At 29.1% G+C, this 22,032-nt stretch overlaps 1 protein-coding gene across 7 annotated transcripts in view; it reads right to left on the bottom strand.

Moving 5' to 3' along the window:
• Nucleotides 1–22,032, bottom strand: part of LOC129988494 (polyamine-transporting ATPase 13A3-like) — a 110,235-nt gene that overhangs the window by 36,414 nt on the left and 51,789 nt on the right. Inside the window, exon 1 of one of the 7 annotated variants that reach the window (XM_056096736.1) lies at nucleotides 18,364–18,938. The exons of 4 other annotated variants lie outside the window; for them this stretch is intronic. In XM_056096736.1, the coding sequence (XP_055952711.1) occupies nucleotides 18,364–18,442 (79 nt within the window). In that variant the 5' untranslated portion in view covers nucleotides 18,443–18,938. Of the gene's footprint in view, nucleotides 1–2,104; nucleotides 2,223–6,741; nucleotides 6,879–18,363; nucleotides 18,939–22,032 lie in introns of those variants that run through there. 2 more of the 7 variants (XM_056096739.1, XM_056096741.1) reach the window with 2 other exon arrangements.

Here is a 22,032-nt window from a genome sequence, read left to right as displayed (position 1 = left end):
TTATAACAAGCAACACGTTTTTAGCAGCAGCAAAGAAATATATACAACAGACACGACTAAAAATATCTCAAGGTTTTCGATGACAGAGAGACAGTTCCTTTTTGTTATACATAATAATTCATAAAAAAAAAAAAAAAAAAAAAAAAAAAAATAGGCTCATACCGAGATGCAGCTAACTGTGTTAAGGTTTCAAAGCGTTAAATTTTTTAATAGTTGAATTTCTACACAACTTGCAAACTTATTATAATTAAAATCAGGTCTATGAGATTTAACAATGATATCACTTAATTGAAGAAGAGGATGCAAAACAAATATCGACAGTGACAGTTTGTCAGGAATAAAAATTAACAGTGGCAGGATTGTTGCAATGCATATGAAAACTGTTCTGAATGCGAAATATGATTTTAACTTTAAAGATAAGTGAATAAGTTAAAGCAATTTTGGGCGAAAGTATAAAATATTCTTCAATTCAATATTCTTAATTTTTAAAAGCATTCTTTACAAAATCATTTGAATTCTGCTTCTACGTTAATTCTTTGGGGAAATATACTAATTTTTATACTTGAATAATACAGATTTTTAATGCTATTTTACATCTTAAAATGCTATTTTCTCCTATTCTTTGGTAAAATCTTAATGAAAACCTCAAATTAAATTTAATGTATATTATTGTTCAAATTTGGTACAATAATTTCCCCATACCACCTGCAGTTCCTGAACAACATAATGAACAATTTGTCCATTCGGAAATATTTTGAAATGGTTTTAATGCATAAGAAATCGAGAAAAAAAAATGATTTTATGAAAATTTACCAGTCGATCCTTAGTGTTTGAAGATTGGTTACAGATAGTTGAAGAATTAGGTAATATACTTCTTATTTGCAAGATTTTGAACAAATCGTTTGGAACTTTTAAATCTGAAAGTTTTTGCTTTGTATTTATTTTTAGCCAGAAAAGCACATTTTTTCCAATTTCCAAAACAATTTTTGGCTTTGACTAATATATTTGTTTCGTAGCTATCTTTTCGATCTATTTGCAGCAATAATTTAAAAATATAAATATTTTAAAACATTTTTCTAAAAATGTAATCTAATCTAAATCTTCTATCTAAACCTAGCCAAATACTTTAAATGTACGTACAAAGTAATAACAGCAAGAATTTATCCTTTTTTTTACATTATATATAGTTACATAGCAAAATAATGGAGGAAAAATAAGCCATCATCGCAAACATTTTATGTAGAAAGCTACCATACCGATCACTTCATCAATAATTTAATAATAACAGAAATTATGAAGCAACGAACATTATTGGGAGCCCCCCCCCCCTCTTTTAATAAACTAGTCAATTTAATTTTATATTTCAACATTGTTTTTTAGCTCACTCAACTAGTTAATGATTAAATTAATTTTTTCATTTCAGTCATCCAACAAAAATTATATTTTTAAATATTTATCCATTGATACTAATGGCTGAGCGTTATTCTTATTGCATATTCACACAATTAGATAATTGTGTGAATATGCAACACAATTAGATAATAGTGTGAATATGCATAATTCACACAATATTATTTAAGCCGACGCTCGATGTTCAAAAATACTGTAATTTTAAAATGAACCTAAAGAACAGAAATCAAACCCATTATTTTATAATTCATGAAATTTATAATTTTTACGAATTTATTTGATAGCTAAGCTAAATTTATTATTTCATCGGTCTTCTTGTACTCCCCCCCCCGTCACCCAACGCCTTTAGGTATCTACTTAATTGGAAATCCGCCATTAGTAATACGTATACGTATGTCTATACACTGGCATTCGGAGGAAGAAAAAAAAAAAAGCCAATGAAATCAAATTTTTATTTTCACTATATGTAATTTCAACACAAGAAGCATCGGATGCTTGCAAGTGTTTAACTAATTGTCTTTAAAAATATCAAGTACTTTTTTTAATACAAAAAGGATCATAACCAGGATCATTTTAATAAAACCAATACAACAATATATAATAATTTTCCGGTACACTCAGCTTACGCTGCCACAGACTATTCGGATAGCAGACAAAATTTCTAAAAATAATAGGTAATAAAATTACTACATACCTAAAGCTTGCCCTTTTAAGTAAAATCATAAAAAGAGTTGTTCGCCATAGAATGGAAAAATAGCCGAAAGTCGCAAATTCTATTTTGCATATTCATAAATGGCAGAAATTAATTTTCCTTACTGTAAAGATAATGTTTGTTCATCTGCGTCGTAAGCCGAGAGATGCAATTCCGTCTAATAAACAAAGTAGGAGGTTTTTATTTGAACGTCCATTTACGCAATACTTGCGTAAAAATGTTCCAGGAAATGCATACATCTTCCATTTGGAATTTATCTAACAGTTGGAAAAGGTTCTTTTCACGATCTGCTCAAACGGAAACGTCGATCAGTTTCAAAGATGTCGATTTCGAAAGAGGTTTTACGAGACTAATCGAATCATTGACAACTTTATTCTTCATAATAATGCTTTCTCCTTATGCAGCGATAGCCTTGATATTCAGAAGCTAACTATCACATGTAACATTTGAATCGTTTTTGGTAGAAAGGTCAATTCACATACCACTTAACGAGGAAATGAACGTACTAAATTTATTTTCATTCTGTGATGGAACAGATAAATGTAGTTTAAGGCTACACAGTACCCTAAAAATAACAAATAATGGGGGGAAAAAATTATAGAATTCTTCGAGGGCTCATACTGTTAGGAAGCTCGAGTCTAAAATTTAGATTTTATATTTATAATATTTGAAACATATTTGAAGTTTTCCAGTGTCAAATTGAGGGTGTGTGGCTAATTTCACTTTCGATTTGAATCAACTTTCCACTTTTAAAGTTAATTGAAAATATTTATAGGTGAAAAGGTTATCAACTTTCACTATTCAGATTGTTTCTACTTATGTTCAGTGTTTTTTCATCACTACTTACTATAATAGCCATAACTTTTCAAGGCCAATGTTAGTTTTTAGACATTTTATTTTACTTAAAAGATTCGGATGTTTATTATTATTATTCAGTTGAGAAAATGCCATGATCGAAATGTTCTCGAATTACTAAGACACAAAATGTCTAAGAATCGGCAGATTAGTGAAAATAATTTTTTAAACTAGTCTTCTGCACACACTAATATAAGACTTCAAAATACAATACTTTTGAATGTGTGGATATCTTTATGGCATCAAACTATAATATTGTAGAAACAGAAAATAAAAGTGATACATAAAGTCGTGCAATAAAAAATTGAAACTAATTGCAAATTAGAATGTCATATATATATGATTTATTATTATTTTATAGAATTGTATTATGTTCAAAAACCAAATAATTTGAATAAGAAAAAATGCATTCAATTATACTGAATTTAAATAATGGTTCTTGAGCATATTTTAAATCGGGAAAGAATATATTAAAAACTTACAAACATTACTAGTTTTTGTTCATATATTTACTTTCTTCTACGCCCCCCCCCCGTTCAAGATAAAGTCTCCAAGTTATGAAATACAGTTTAAAAATTAAATATTTTAAAGTTTGTGCGTTTCCACTACTTATTTATGGTGACATTTGCAAATCATTTCAAATTTATTTCTTGAATAAATAAATAAAATCAATGGTGCTGGGCCCTCCCAAAATCTTACCGCATACTTTCTAATAAAGGTTTACCCCCCCTTCCCTCCCCTCATCACATTCGCACAAAATTGTGGCCCTTGGGAAAAGCTGCGAATTCATAGACGGCATTGACGAACAGTAGTTAGAAAATATAAATTTTTAGAGAGAATCTAGAGTTTTCACACAATTAATTATTGGCATGTGATCGGTCAATCATGTCCGAGAGACAAGTTTATTCCAACCGATTGAAATCAAAATTTGACACAGATCTACAATTGTAGTAGCAAAAACACATGCCAAATTTCATATAATTAAATATTGCGTTTTAGAGTATCGCATTTACATGGTTGTGATAGTACACACGGATAGGCACTCAACTCCTTGATGTATTCGGTACCAAATTAGTCATGCATTCACATGTCCACATAGCAAATTTTATCTGTAACTTTCTTATCTTTATAGTTACAGTTTTAACTGATATTCAGACAGCCCGAAAGACAAATTTTCTCTTAATGGATTTCTGGAGTAAAGATCATACATTTAATTTTATATGTCTAGTTCAAAAAGTTTTTGAGCTATTGTGTTCACAGAAAGACATGATGTCAAAAAGTGTTTGGCTTAAGATTTGTCAACATCTTAAGTTCGATTATTCTTATTTTGACAATTACAATATTTTCTCTATACTACGTATACGAGAAAGTAAAAATAAATAAAAATCTAAAAAAAAAAAAAGGATTAAAATTACCGATCTCCCTTATTAAGAGGGACAACCCTGGTTTAGTACTCGATATGTCAAAGCTTTAGAAGTTTTCTCCATATTTTAAGATTTTAAAACAGTTTATTTTATTTAGTAATTTATTTAAATAGTTTATTATTATTTTCACTATTAAAAAGGGGTTTTGCTTTAATTATTTTTTTATTTTTTAGTACTGAGTTTATAGTCTTCATTGTTATGAATAATATGGCATCAAATTATTTTTCGCATTAATTATCAGATGGCGCCACGCACACTGAAGCAAAACTTAAATGAATCGACTAACTGATAATTTAAAATTTGCATGATTTAGTTATCTACTACCAAGAAGAACAGATAAGTGTACAAGATGTCTTATCTTCTCGCACAACAGGAAGAGATTGAAAAATTAATAACAAAATTTTATCTATGAAACAAGTCGGATAGTCTAATAAGAATAAACAAATTTCTCAAATAGTTTAAGGAAATCGACCATTTACCCTTCCTTTTACTATAAGACAAACATCCTCACTATTTTCGAGAATAATGACATTTCAGTTACTAACTCTTTTTTGAACGTTATTAATTTCCGCTAAGTGCAGACTCGTGATCATTAATCATTGGCAAAGTTCCAAGTACCCCAGATTTTCCGGGTTTCCTAATGGAAGACCAAAATGTCTGGTCACTTCAAAAATGATGCAATATCGTTTCTTCATAATTTAAAAGTTAGCAGTTATATTTAAAGTGTAGTAGGCTTTTCTTTTCAAATATCAAATGCAAATTTTTCCTCTCTATAAAATTTTAATAGCATAACACAAAAACGTCTTTTTTTTCCTTGCCAATTTTTTAGAGAGGAAAAGAGGAATCAAATTATGAAACAGAATTTTCATTGCCCATTTTCACTTTACAGAAAGGAGTATCATTTATTGGTTAATAAATAAGCACACATTTAAGAGCTAAAATTCTCTAAGATATTTTATGAAGAATGTTTAAAAAAAAAAAACGTATTTAAAATTAATATGCAGCGTAATAAGAGTTTCAACAGATCAATGAGCAAGACAGATCGGTAGAACATTATCAACATTCTTCTAATTCGATACATAAAATATAACCAGTGTATGAAATTATTTTCTTGTTTCTGAACGTTTGAAGTGGTTTTCAAGGGAGAAAGGAATAAAAATTTTATTTCATTAAAATCAGCATATAATTGCGCACTGGTGAATTTAAATACCATTTCCTACCTATTCTCCAATGTTGACTGTAGGAGAGTCGTTTAAACAGAGCCACTGACACGAAATTTTATTCACATATTTAAACCTGTTAAACTAAAAATATGATAGCAGACGATTAACCTTTAATGAACTTATTACGGTGATTATTTTTCCAAGACATGTACAGATGCCGTTCAGAACGGCTAAAATGATTATGATAAAAATTAAACAAATAATATTTTTTAATAGAAAAATGTGATACAATGATAAATGAGCAATAATTCACTTCTAGCTCGAATGGGTGTAAGTCGCTGACAATTATTTAACAAATGAAAGAATTAGCATGAAATTGCATTCAGATTTCCTATAAAAATACCCCCCTCTCAAAAGGTCAAATATAAAAAAAATACTGAATGCAATTTACTATAGTGTAAGAAGAAAGCATACTCTTAATTTATCTCCAGTTTTATAAATAGTTCAACAAAATCCGCAGATAAAATAATATTAATAAATATTGTTCTATTTCATTTCCCCATAAGATTTTAATTTAAAAAAAAATCAAGCAAAGCAGAGCAGTCTGCGAATTTATTATATAAAAAGTCTTGCATATTCTTTCATGAACAAAATTATTAAATCGAGTCAGTTTCTACATCTGTTTACTATACAAAGAAACTGAACTTAATATTTGAAAAGATGACAAGCATAAAGAAAAGCCATAAACCAAAAGTTATTTTTAAATAGCAAGAATACAATTAATAAATAATGTTTTTTTTAATCCTATCCCAACTTTTAGAATCTAATTATATAATTAAACAATTATACTTTAGTACAACCCTTCAGGAGGTAAACTTCAAAAAAATACTGAAATAATTTGTTTCAATCGACTGTTTTCCTAAAAGTTCAGAAAATTCATTCCTCGAACAGATTAGAAATATATATAATTAAGATTAATTTCCAAGTACTACAGTATTCTAAAAATCATCGTTTCGTGAACGAGTAGAAAGAAAATAACCAAAACTGCAATTAATTTTAATAACATTTCATTTTCTAAACATTGAATCACGCAGAAACAAACATTTATTTAACCCAAGGATTCCCGAAACACAATGATGAAACAAACATTTTATAAAACAGGTAAACAAGGACTTACTTTTCATCCCGGAGTTTCGAAGGATTACTTCATTTTTCAAAATCCAATTTATCAAAGACTGCACATTCTACACGCAAAAAGGAAACACTCAACCGATTTAGCCATGTCACGGAAAATCGTAAGCGTAGCACACAAAATAATAGCTGCAGCGACGACGACAGTAAGGCATCGTTGTTGGAAGACCGTTGTGCCAGAGGGAAGATGAGGTTTGGAAAGTGTTCGGATTCTACCTGCCCTTGACCCCAATTCCAGGAGGCACACTACTGGCAGGAGAAAGTTCGCGTTTCGGAAGGTGCAACCCTTTCGTTGATCCTTCCTGACTCATTGTAAAATCCCAGAGCAATAGGAGGTTTATTGGAATAGATAGCGTCGAATACAGATCGTAACATGCCCACGCCCAGTGGAACAGCGCACTTTTTAATATTTCTCCTATTTGATTATACTGGAATTTTATTAGGAAAGCTTTTGAATGAACACTGTGATACGGAATAAAGAGCAACCTTTAGTGATTATCACTTATTGATTTAAGGTTGTTAATCATTTATTATGTATACAGGCTATTTAAGATTGAAAGGAGATAAAAATAATTATGCTATGCATTATAAAATCTGCAATGGAGATCCGCTTATTTCAAGAGAACTCTGTACCTCTACATCATCATTAAATTGCAAATAAATATAGTTTGTTTTTACAGATTAGAAAAACAAAGGTAATTTAATAAGTTACGCAATATAAGATCTTTTTACATACGAAAATTTTTAGTAAAATAAAGTTATTACATAAAATAAATTGTTAGGGTTTAAATAAAATAAAGAAGGGAACAGAATTGGGAATAAAATCTCCTGCCAGAAAGCAAGTTTTCTAAGAGGAGAAAAGTTAAAAGGACTGTTTTGATAATAATTAAGTTTTCATGTTAACTATCAAAATAAGATGCAAATCGTTTGAAAAAACACACTTTCTTACTTGATATAAAGGAAACGTTAAATCAATTTATAAATCCTGCGTTATTAACTTGAAATCAATATACAAGTAAACTCAAGTATTTACGAGAAATAACACTTCCAAATAACTGAATAATCCATACCTAGAAACACATGCATGATTCGAATATAAATCAGAATAAAAAAAAAGAATGAACAAATTTCTTCACTCGTATACTTATGTACATTTTATTATAACAAAAAACAAAGCATGATCCATGGCTTCGTAAAAACTGAACATTTTCCTTACTTTTACATAGAGTTGCTCAATATGTTCCTTGAAATGTCCATTGTTTCGAAAGGTTTTCAAGGTTATTTGAAAAACTTTTTGAAACTAACATCTTGAACTACACTATGATTGTGAATTTTAGTTAATAATCGTCAATAACTAAGTAATGGTCAACGATGTTTATAAAGCAGAACAAAAGATTCCCCCCCCCCTTTAACAAATGATTTAAGAGTGGAGTTAGTAAAGAAGTCTTTTTTCATCACATTTCAAGGATTATCATAATACTCTAAACATTTTTTATGTAGCTAAATATTAATTTAATACCGGGTGATTTAAATGGCGAAATACTGAATTGCTCAACATACTTCTTGAAATGTCCATTACTTCGAAAGCTTTTCAAGGTTTATTTCGAACATTTTTGAAACTAGCAACTTGGAACTACACGATACTTTTAAAATGAATTTCAGTTAATAATCGCCACTAACTAAGTATGACTTATAATGTACAATGCTTATAAGCGGTACGAAAGAAAGATTTTACAAAATGATTTAAGAATGGAGTCAGTAAACAAGTCTTTTTCATCAGATTTCAAAGATAGAACAATGTTTTCTGAAACATCATTCTCCACTCTTATTTATCGCACAAAAATAAGAAAGAATGATACATTTTCATGATGAAAACATCATTTATAAAAGCATATGACGAAAAATTGTATGATGAGTAAAAATAGCTTTGTGAAAATAGAACCACCAAAATGGAAAAATACTTCAGATGCAGATTTTAATTTTCGGGTATTTGTATCATAACAATCCATACAAACATTTCATATATAGATAAATATTAATTTAATAATCGGGCGATTTAAATGACGAAACATAGATTTATTGACAAAAAGTAACATTGTTTAAACATAACAAAAATGAAATGGTATGATTTTTATTTCCATTTTATTTTAATCATTAACTATTGTCTAATATGATTCAGAATTTAAAAAAATAACGATCCAATTCCTTCATTCGTATACTTATTCTCATTTCTTTGTAACAAAAAACAAAGCATGTCTTCATGGCTTCCAAAAACTGAACATTTTTCTTACTTTTACATAGAGTTAGTTGCTCAACATGCTCCTTGAAATGCCCATTGTTTCGAAAGGTTTTCAAGGTTACTTGGAAAACTTTTTGAAACTAACATTTTGAACTACAGAATGCTTTTTTAAATAGATTTCAATTAATAATCGCCAATAACTAAGTAGTGGTCAACAATGTTTATAAAGCGGCACAAAAGAAAGATTTTTTTTACAAAATGATTTAAGAGTGGAGTCAGTAAAGAAGTCTTTTTTTTCATCAGATTTCAAAGATAGAACAATGTTTTCTGGAGCATCATTCTCCACTCCCATTTATCGCACATACATAAGAAAGAATGATACAATATTTCACTTTTCATGATGAAAACAACATAATTTATAAAAGCATAGAGCGAAAAATTATGATGAGTGAAAATAACTTTGTGAAAAAAGAACCAGCAAAATGGAAAAACATTTCAGATGCACATTTTAATTATCAGGTATTTATCTATACTTATAATAAAGCTCAATGTGTGTGTGTGTGTGTGTGTGTGTGTGTGTGTGTGTGTTGGCGCTCTACAGGTCAGGTCATTTGACATACAGCTATCAAATTTGGTACATGTATACCTTAGAGGTCGGGAATGTGCACCTGGGGTCCCATTTTTTGAAATTTTAATTAGAATTTTAATTATTAGTTAAAAACTAACTTTCCCGCCAAAAAAATCTTCCATTTTCCCCACCGCCAACTTTTCCGCCAAAAAAATCTTCCATTTTCCCCACCGCCAACTTTCAGTTATTTTTTCTCCCAACAGAATTGAGGCTAGGGTTAACATTTTTCGGCGGATTATTTCAAACGATTCTGTTTATTTTCTTAATGTTTTATGCATTTAAAATTAAACATTGTTAATTAATCCATGTTTCACATTCATTCTGAAGCACTTTTGAATTAAAATAACACAGAATAAAGGAAATTAAAAATGTATAATCTGCATAGCGTTACCCCAACTGGCGTAGAAAAATTCACGCACTTGCGTTAACGTAACGGGCGAAGAAAATTCACGCATGCGCATTGTTTTCTGACTGTTGACATGGCAACCAACGGATGATTTAAATTATTTTTAGGTTAGTTGCATGCTTTTTTAAGTAAATTGTATTTATGTTAGTTATATATTTTTTGTATATGCTTATAGTTTTAAGTACATCGTTTTTTAAGTAGATTTTTTTAACCTGTTTTCAATTATTTAAATTATTTTTAGGTTTGTTGCATGCTTTTGTAATTAAATTGTATTTATGTCAGTTATATATTTTTTTGTATATGCTTATAGTTTTAAGTACATCGTTTTTTAAGTAGTTTTTTAAACCTGTTTTCGACCGATTATTTTAAACGATTCATTTTATTTTCTTAAAGTTTGATGCATTTAAAATGAAACATTGTTAATGAATCGATCTGTTCATGATGAATCTGAGAAAATTTTGTTGACAAATTCTTGAGATATTACATAACTTAAGAAAGATATTCTTTAGTGCCCATAAAGTTTAAACGCTCAGTGACTCTATTATCAGTAATAATATTATTAAAAAAATGCTTTGTTTCAGTAAAAAATATTATGATATTAATTGCAGTTTAGTCATTTCCATTTTAATTTTAAGCATAAATTCTACCGGAACTAACAGAAAATGAGAGAGATACATATGTTATGGCGGAAGGTCTTTATATTATTATGAGTGAATTACATGACTATCAAAATTTGAAGCTTTAAAATATTTGATGAAGAAGCTATTAAAGTAGGAATTACATAAAATATTTAATTATTAAAATTTTAACGAGCATTAAGATTGGCGAACCGGCTGGTCGCCAAAGGCGGCTAGTATAATAATAGTCCAGACATACATTTTACATATAGGTAAATATAAATTTAATGATTGGGTGATGTAAATAACGAAATATATATTTATGGACAAAAGGTAACATTGTTTAAACATAACATAAAAATGAATGGCGGCAGAATGTCATTTATTTACCTTTTTAATTTATTTACACGTCGATTTTCAGGACGATTTTTAATATCTAATGATTATGACGTAAAGTTCAAACCATCATAACCACTAATAAATTGGATCAAAAGAATGATGAAGATACAAGTATTATGCACAATTAAAGTCCCCAAAATTACCCGTAACGAATTTTAAAGTAAAATACATTTCAAATGAAATTAGTCTGCATATCAGACTCAGCCAATAGTAAAGGAGAGTACGTGAATGTGTATGTTGGTTGAGCTACGTCTACGTCAATAAGACCGTTTGACGTAGACTGGCCGAATTTGGTACAAATACATTTTGAGGGGAAAGATACAAGTGCACCTTGGCTGGATTTTTTTTTTTTTTTTAAATTTAAACTAAAATTATGCGACATTCCGGTATTTTCCTGCGATAACTCAAAAAAAATATAATTGCTCCCAATTTTTAAATTTTAAAAGGGCATAATTTTGAATGATATTTTTATTGTAATAATGAAATTCAAACTATATTCATCGTTTCATCAAATGTTTAACCGCGTAACTTTCTTCCATAGTTGGGGAAAAAAAAAAAAAAAAAAAAGGAAAATTCAGTTTAATCATTTACATAGTTTATATAAGGGATAAGAGTAAAATTGCAAAATCGCGAAAGACGATATGCAATTAGAAAATAAATTACTCAGACAACAACATTTTTAATGGCATTATGATTGATGTAGGACTTGACCCATTAAGAAACTTCATTTACACAATAAGCAATATAAGTGTACAATCTGTACTATTAAATACTATGTGCAATTTTAGTAGTACAATCTGTGCAATTAAAACAGCACAGCTCTAATGTCTATAATATTTTATGATTAAAAAATTTTCTTAATAATCAAGAACATCGAAATTATGTATAACAGGCTTAATGGAAATCAATATTTTCTATGTATTATCTGATATTGCCAAAGGTGTCTAGTAACCAATATGGTGTAATGAAATATATATATGGCTACAACAAATCCTGTCGATACTGCTACGTTCAGTGGTGGTGGGGTGGTCGGCTGTACGCAAGAAGAAAGTGTAATGAAATATAAAAAGGAAACTATAATAATGGAAGTGCATGGAAAGGTAAAATGGAAGTAAATTAATTTAGTAGAATTTCTTTAGCTCTGAAATGATTATAAATATATATTATATCATTCACCGGTTGCTCGTAGTTCAACGTATTGCCACAGATTATAGTCTCCCTATTGACATCGCATTCAATACAAAGATAAGATTCTTCGCCGGCATATGAATGCAGAACAATGTATCAACGTTAAATTAAGTAGTTCACTTTATGCAATATTAAGATCAGAGATAAACATCAAAACAAACATTCACGAGCGTCATTCTGACGTATATAAAGCCTAAAATTACAAATAAATTGATTACATTTGATAAGAGTTGATTTATCTGATTTCAAAACAAAACAGATCAAATTGATTGCATGGGTATAATTAGAAGACACGAGAAAGCTTACATTTTTTTTAAAAATTCGATTACGAAATTAATTTAATGACCCGTTTGCATTAGAGAAATAAAATTGATTATCTTAGAGAAATGCGTGTTTATAATTGATATCTAATTTAATGAAATGAGCGACCATCTAATACTGATTTATTACACTCAAAAATCAGGCACATTTCCTCATAATAACTTTATGCACTATTTGCTGAATATTAAAACAATTTCTTACATTTTATAACTTTCATTTTCACAATATTATCAAAATACTATAGTTAATTGCATGATTTTTTCAAAAAAAAAAAAAAAAAGCCTTTTAAGCATTGGATAGGTTATTAGCACACCTACCAACATTGGTTACCCAGCATCCGTAGCACTCCTTACAGATTTATTACAAATAACGGATATCCACAAATTATTGAAGAATAGATGTTTCCAAAGAATTTCAATTGATTAAAACATTACTCAAAATTATTTAAGAGACATTTATTATTAATTAAATATACAAGTGAAATAATTTTACTTAAACACGCAATACGATTTTGATGATCACACAAATGAACACTGTTTGTCCGACATTTACAATTTTTTTATATTAAATAGTAAGCATTTGTACTTTTTTTAAATCAAGTTAAAATTACAAAAACTCCCATACACATTTTGTAATGAGGAGCGACTCCAGTGCTTTTTGCATCATTCATTCAGAAACAAGATTCCGTTTTTTTTTTTTTTTTTTTTAACCACGCTATATATATTATATATCTATACACATACACACACATTACTAATCAGCTGTGAGCGAGTATTTGGGAAGAAGGTAATTTCAGTGTTTTATGTAGTTTTCTACTACCTATCTGTGACTCCGTAGTTTTCGGCTAATTTCCGTAGCTAGTGGAGGTTATGGGTAATTAAAACAACCGTCATTGAAATTCTAATTCTAATAAAAATAATTAAAGCTGTTAAATAGCAATTTTGAATTTATTTTTCATTTAGTAATTATTAGTTAATGATGGGCTTTCTTAATCAGTTTTGAACTTTGTAATCACCAAAAGAAAGGCTTTAAAAAATTAGCACAATTATGTTAATAAATTTTTAAGAAATCTAAAGAACTGTACAGAATTTTAGTTATAAATTTATGTGAAAGAATTAGATATTCCCATAAATTAGATATTCCCTAAAAGTGTATTATTTAATAAAAATATCACACTGAAAGTGATATTTAAGCACCTCAAGTCAAATAGCAAATTGCAATAAGGTGTAAAATGACAAAAAAGATTTTAGTCCAACTAAATCCTTAATAAACAGAATGATGTCGGGCAACACAGCAATTATGCTCCAAAATACACATCTACAATATTGAACACAACTTTTAAAAGATTAAAAACTATCATTTTCGTTAAAATAACCCCTCTCTAATTTGAGATTTTCTTAAAAGACGAATAATACAAAAGCAAATTAATAGACAGGACACTTCACAATAGGGTGGAACGAAAATGGCTTTTTTTATTTTTAGATTTTAGTTTTGTAATACCAAAAGGCAACTTAGTTTAGTAATCTATACCAAAAGACAACTTTTCCGGGCTATTACAAATTAAAAATTGATTTTTCCGTTCCACCCTACTCCACAGTTCCATTCTCCATAAACAGCCCACAAATTTTCGCAACCCTTTTACGAACTATTACCGTCAATAGTATGCTAATGAAATGTCATTCGCATAATGTAATGCGGAACAAAAGCCATTAGAATGATAAAAGAAAACACTGAAGCTACAATCGTCTTTCCTTAAATAAGACATCAAACGTTCAACATACATCAACTTCAATGGCAGCTGACACATTTTTTAATGAAAGGACTTCAGCAACGTACATTACCCTTCATGTTGACTATCCAAAAATGGATCTGTATTATGAACACGAAACATCCAAAAGAGACTTTCCGGATTTATTATAACAGCAAATTGCATTCAATTTTTTTTAAAGTCTGTCATTCAGTGTTTATTATTTTTTTTAGAAACAATCCTGAAAAGGTTCGGACCAATATGTTAATACTGCTTTTATACCACAACAGTTCATAATATTACGGTCGTGTCAAATTCAATACACAACAGCCCACCCCAGCACTTTTTTTTTTTTTTGTTGTTGTTGATATTTTAGCTTATAATCCCAGGCTATTGAGCTCTAGAAACTAGATCATACGAACAATGGCTTGGATACTAAATATTGAAACACTTCAGTGAAAGGACGGAAGGGAGATGGACATTTCCAAAAGTATTTAGTTAGCCTAGATTATTTAATACTGTAACTATTATTCGCGACGTCGCAATAAATCCGCTTGAAATAAATTTATCTCGCACATTACAAATCAAAGCACAATGTTATTATTTAACGAATTTTCAAAAAATTACCATATTTTCAGGCAAAGAAAAAAAGAAGCAACTTATTTTTTTCAACGAAATATTATTAAAAAGATAACATATTTCTCAACAAATTTATCTAAAAAATAAGCATTTCTAGATAACGTAAAAGAATATTCTAGAACCTTAACACTCCCCTAAACAAATATTTGCCTTTTATACAAATAAATCGAGCATCTTGGAAAATGGCATTTAAAGAAAAACGACAAAGGAAAAGGTCTGCCTGTACCATCTGTTATTTCAGGTTATTTATTATAATTATAAATAGACTTAAGCACACTTTTATAGACTGTAACCTTCTGAATTTGCTTTAAAAAGATGTGTATCTACGAGACCGCTCTCAAGTACGCGTTCGAGACGGAGAATGTTTGTACAATTTCGCCATCATCTAACAAACATTTCGGCACTTTGATTTCTGGATAGATGCAAAAAAGGCAAGTACAGAATGGATGGCACATTTTTCAACAATAAGCAAATTCAGAAATCAGACATGACTAACATTTCCGCGGAAACGTGCACTTCAGCATTCTCAGAATCGAATTTTAACAATCAAGAGATCAATTATTTTCTTTATGTAATAATTCTACAATATATCAAGTATTTTATGTACAAATTTATTCATTTTATTATTTAATTAATTATTCTCATTTTTCTTAACGCTTATGTTAGGTACAATTCATTATTTAACAAGGTTCAACTTTCATTTTTTTTCTTTCTTTTTGTTTCAAGATTGTGTTATGACAAAAAAAAAATGCCTTAAACCTTCGTGATATACTGAAATATTGGGTACTATGAATAGTTATTCTTTTTTTTTTTTTTTTTGATAAACAACAAATCAGCTTGAAGAAAAACTTTCGCTTAGATTTAATGTGAACTTAAGCCCCCGGAAACAGATGTCTTTTGAAAACATACGGGAATCGAATTTTCCCGAAAATCGATATTATTATTATTATTATGCCGTCGTAGTTCCGATATTACAACTGAATAAAATATAAAATATATTTACAACAGATATTAAGATTTACAAAGGTAATGGATCAGTTAAATATCAGATTCACAAATGCTACTATTATTTGACAATGGATTCTAAAACCCTCCGCGCTTTTGCGCTTGCGTTAGGATGAATTTAATTCGTCAAAATAGGGGTGAGAGGAAAGATGAAAGGAGGGGATGTTTACATTTAACAATAAAATAAACTCGGATTACTCGCAGACTTAATTAAAATAATTCGATCACAACACGTGAAAAGAAATTGAACAAAAAAAAACCTAATAGGGCGAAAATCAGTCTGAAAAAAATGAAGGATTTCGGAAATGTGCTCATCTTCCGCGTCTCTCCCCATAATGAGAGAGAATCATCGAAAAGTGGATGTCTCAGAATACTGAAACGAACAGTACATTTAAATGTGAATATAATTGATTGACTGACTGACTGACTGATTTGTAGCATTAATAACGGTTTTGAAGCTATTACAGAAGTAATTTGGAAAGAACCTCGGAATTTTGAAACATAAGATGAAATTGATACCTAAAAGTACCTTAATAGGTACCTATTAAGGTATCTGAATAGGTACCTAAATCTTTCAACTTCCATGCCACATTAAAATTAAACGTTTTAATCATAGGATAGTATCTGGTATCAAATTCATGACATTTTGTTCTAGAAGTACTTTATATACAAGAGATGTGTGACGTTGAAATACAAAAGTTATAAACAGTTTGAATCATTGCTCTGACGTCATACAGAGATATTCGGAGATAAAGGATTTATCGAGCAGGCCGCCTTTGGAGGCATTTTATCTTTTAGCTAGGGCAATATTTACAATGTGCTTTACAGAATCGATTAGCAAAACATCGGGAAGGTCAAAAATATTTCCGGATTCAATATAGGTCAACACTACGCAGTTATACTAAATCTTTCAAGACAATCACAATTATATAAAAATGCAATCAAAATGATTAATTAATAATTATATTTTACATCAAGATAGCACAGAAATTCGACTACGCACTTCATTTTTATTTCTAAAATTATACTGTACCTAGAAGCAATTAATATTTCAAAATTAAGATACATACACGACTTAAGAATTGTGAAAGCAAATCTCGTAACTCATTAAATATTTTTAGGCGCGATTAAAAAAACTCCAACAGACATAATAAAAGTATTAAAAAATTAATGAACGGAGCATCATATAAATTTTATATAAAGAAGGTTCCTACTTTTCATTTAACCAAAAAATAAGAATATCATAATTATTACTATTTTGATTTAAAACTAAACAGAATAACGCATTTAAGCAAAATATTAAAATGAAATAAAATCATTAACAGGAAACAGTTTAAAAGAAGAAGAAAAAATCCTTACATAAATTTATGTATATTTGTTGGCTTTGAGGCTTTTTATATTGATTTCCGTAAAACTTCAAAACAATATCGAAGATAAAAGAAATCTGAATACTTTAAAAGTAAAAATAAACCATTTCCAATTAAAACATTCAAGCATTAAATGCAAGTTCGAAGAAATATGTATGCGTATATATAAGAATTATTCATTCGTAATAATTGCTTTTTAAATTTTCTTTTTAACTTATATTATCTCAGAAACTGATTTGTGAAGCATTTTTTCAATAAACTCATTTAAACTTGCAAATTCGAAAGAAGAAAAAAAATGGAGCTTCCATAAAGAACACATTTTTCAAGATCAAATACATTAATAAAAACCAGTTAATACACGTGACTAATTACATAACACGACCGGTGACATAATTTATCACAGGCGCCATTGAGAAAGCAAAAGAGGTTGTTTCAAACAAAGCGTCGCCATCTATCCGTGAAATATTTAATTACGGGAAGAGCGATTTCCGGAAGCTTTTGAGGATTTTGTACATGTTGAAGGGCAAATAATGAAAGACTTAATTCCTTTATTTTTCAGAAAAGAATAATACTGAAAATAAAAGGGATACCTGAGGCAATTTAAAAATCACCCAGACGTAACTTAATACGGACTTAATAGAGATTTATATTCTTTATCCATTGCAATTATAAGAGAAAAATTTCATACAATGAAAAAAGCAAAACTGCAGCTACGCATTTATTTATAATATAATAAAAGACACCAGAGGAACTTCATTACAAAATTTTTTTCACAATTAAAAGTTTTAACAAAAACCACGAAAACTAGTCTTAAATTCTGTGCAAATACTAAAATTAAAAGTTACCGTTTCTACTTATGGCGTCATAATTTGAAACTCATTTAATACTTCTTTCTCTTTAAAGATAAGAACTGACAGATATGAGCATGCAATTTCTAAAAAATTTAAAATGGCTACATTAGCACAAAATGCTGAGAAGGAGATTTTGGATACAAAATATCAGCATACACAGCTTTATTTTTAAACTTATCACTTAAGAAATAAAATTCCTACCTGTTGAATGAGACAGAAGAGCTTGAGTTTCTGTCGGCTCTGCCCCGAAACATGATGCCCATATTTTCGAATTCGTCATCTTCACTACTAAAAAAATCAGATACGAGCGAGCTCATCCTGTGCATGTAAAGCAGTCATTCCAACAACGGCACAGCACAAAATCCATAAAAAATCACAAGTAGGGAAAAGAATATCAGCAGAAGTAAGCAAATGAGGCCCCAATTAGCGATAATAAAAATTCAAAACAAGTGACTCAAACGTTTATGAATGAAAATCACGAGCCTGTCTGCGAAGAGAAAGGATTCTTTTTTTCAAAAAGTATAGAAATTTCCCCCCTCCAACATCAAGCAGTCACCACAGTAGGCATACGGCGGTCAGACGTAGACAGCTGCAGTAGTTGTTTGAACAAATGACAGCTACCGTTCGACGTGTTTTCTGAAAAACAACTGCAGCCACAATTGCAAATCTAGACTTGTATATCGAATGCTCTGTTTCTTATCAAAGTCAGGCGGAGGAATCATCAAAAGGCGATACCAGAGTGGCGACTGACGTTTCCATTTCTCATGCGTTTGTTAAGCAGGTAGAACAGCAACAAGCGGTTGGCAATCGTCAGTAAAAACCTGGCGGACTACTCTGAGCTTATGTCTGCATCGCTGCTACTGTCGGCGGATTAAAGTAAAAAAAAATCTCTCGCGCGCTAGTTGATAAAAGTCAAGAGCATACTTAGAAATATACTTCAGCAAATCTTAGTGCACAAACAAACTCTGCGTCAATATATGATTTTGGTGCGGATAATTTATAATAGTCTGTAATAAAATGCATAGAAATATGATATCAGTGCTTTAAAGTGCGCTATAAAAATGTTTTCGAAAAGCTTTCCAAGCACAATAATTTCTAGAAAAACAATTTAAAACCAAACATTTGGTGTAGATTGCATTTCTTTTAATCGTACAAATATTTGAAAATTATTTTCGTTCCCTCCCCTCTCAAATGAGTTTTTTTTTTTTTTTAATTATGAAGTAACAAGGAAGACATCTTATTTAGGAAAATAAAGATGAGGTGATCTAAAAATAATTGCCTAAATTATTTTTATTTAAAATTAATTATCAAAATAAAAAATGTAACTAAATTTCTTAAATTATAAATTAATACTCAACTGACCAGCTTTATTCCTCAATATGCATTCATGTGTCAACTTTTTCAAATGAAATAATTAAGTAATTAAGCAAAGTTATAGAAATTCTATTTTAAACAAGGAAATCTGAAAGATTTAATGAAATGGAATTTAAAAAAAATCCATTTATATCGTTAACACCGCAGCAATTTTTAATATTAATTCCAAAATTAAAGGAGTTGTGAACATTTGTATTTCAATAATAGAATCTGAAAAACATAATATTTTTCGATTCTTATGTATTGTAAATTTTCATTCAAAAATTTATATTTTATTTCTCGCTCTATGAGTTACAGAAATATTGTAAACATTAAAAAAAATTTAGCTAGTGATTTTAAAGAGTTTGTACGTTTAAGACCTAAAAAAAATTGCTGTGTTGGTATAGTTCAAAACCTCAAATAGTTACAGAAGCCAAATTTTAGACCAAACTGTCAACGGCTAAAAGGCAATCTTTCAAAATTCGTTTTCGATTCCTTTCATTACTTTGCAATTATAAAGTATAAAATGTAACATTTGTGAAAGTAAATGAGAAAGAGGTCTTCATAAATTTTTTTAGTTTAATTAATAAAGAATTAATGTTTTCTCAAATGAGCATATTTTAGTTTAATTTAAAATGAATTATTGTTTAAAGAGACCGGACATGTTACTTTACTGTAAGCTGGTTACTGGGCACAAATTTTAATTTTTGAAATAAAGCTAAAATAAGGTATGGAGGAATCGAAGCTAAAACCGTTTATAATAACCATTTCCAATATTTTTTTTATAAAAAAATATTTTATTAACTGTGTTTGGAAACAAACTTATTCACCCAGAATACTGGCATACCTGGATGTTAATATGAAATACATTTAAAATTTTCAACTCGATATTTGATAAAGTTGAAAAATGTGCATTAAATAGAATCAGTCTGATACAAATTATTGCTAATGGAAATTGCATATATTATGAAATAAAAAGCGAAAATCCTACTTAAGGGTCAATGGCCAATGAAAACATTTTTTTTAAATTATGAAATAAATTTCAATTTTATATAACAAAAATACTTTATTATGAATGAGACTAAGTAAAATTATTAAAGTTAATGAAAAAAATAAGGAAATAAAAATGGTATTGTTAAAGTAGTAATTTTTTGAACTTAAGATTAAGAAGAAATTATTTTTGAAAGAGATTTTTTAAAAAAAAGATATAGCTGAAAAACACAAAAATAATTTATTAAAATATTTTAATTAAATGTTATGCTTTGAAAAGTTGACAGTATCTTCCTCTTGACTTGAATAGCAAGAGTACCAAATTTCATCAAAAAATTATACATCTGGTCAAAAGGTGATGCAAAAGAACTTTCATCTACATAATATAAATATGCATTATCATATTTTTAAATTAAATCTAAACTAAATTTTAATTAATGGCCACATTTTTATTTTAAATTAGCCCATATTAACTTCATTCTAAAATGTTTTCTTATTCCTTGATACAATTGCCATTTTTTATTTATTTTTAACACGCGCTCTACAAAAATGATGACCAGTATTTTCGAGACAAAGGCTCCGAGTAAAGGATTAAAAAAAAATCCATAATGCTTTCCACATTCTCTTAAAGATATCGATTTAGGCAAGCGAATCTTGGGTACGTGTCAAAGAAATCACTATCAAAATCACATAGAAAAACCTCTGAAGAGAAAAATTTATTTCTTTTGTGTCGCGATGTAGACTGGCGTATTTCTTACGACTTACTCTGTGTACATAAATTATGCCTTCCGGAATGAAATAAAGTTTTTTCTATTTGGCCATGAAACTGATAAAATATGTTTTTACATATATGAAAACGAATGACGACACTTGTAATAAGCCGATTTTCATTAAAAGAATTTAATCCTACCCTTTTCACATAGCAAAGATAAAAGCCTTTGCCTAGCATCAATATTCATCGATTAAGCAAACTAGAATTTTTTTATTATTATTATTAAGATAGTATAATCAGTTTTCATTCATTGGTAATTTTTGAGTTAAATGTTAGAGGCTCAATATCTCTTTGTATTGAACTATGAACCATGAAAGGGAATCGTATCGAAACAAAGGGATTTTAGTTACAGTCATCATGATAAACGCCCGCGATAAAATAAGTGTTGAGGAACGCCTCAGGAATTTAGGTGCATTTATAGGAATAAAAATCAATTCTGCAATTAAATCACTCATACAAGCCACATTTCACAATGAATCATCTAATTGCACACAAATTTACTTTTGCAACAAATATTACACTTTTCCTCAGTAAATAGGCAAGAGTCGAAGAGTTTGTATGACGGACAAAAATCAATTTACAACTCAATCAAATTTTACATAAATAAAATATTAGTTGCTGGCTTCACCTGCATCTATTTGTTCTATATTATAGATAAAAGAATATTGTTTGGCGTATGCATGAATAGATTTGAGTTTTCACTTTAGAGTTTGGCCATATATATTTAGCCGTGGTAGAAACATCAGTTTCTAGGT

The sequence above is a fragment of the Argiope bruennichi genome, chromosome 10 (genome assembly GCF_947563725.1).
Source record: "Argiope bruennichi chromosome 10, qqArgBrue1.1, whole genome shotgun sequence".
Lineage (NCBI taxonomy): Eukaryota > Metazoa > Arthropoda > Arachnida > Araneae > Araneidae > Argiope > Argiope bruennichi.
This window is presented reverse-complemented; position numbering and strand designations above follow the sequence as displayed.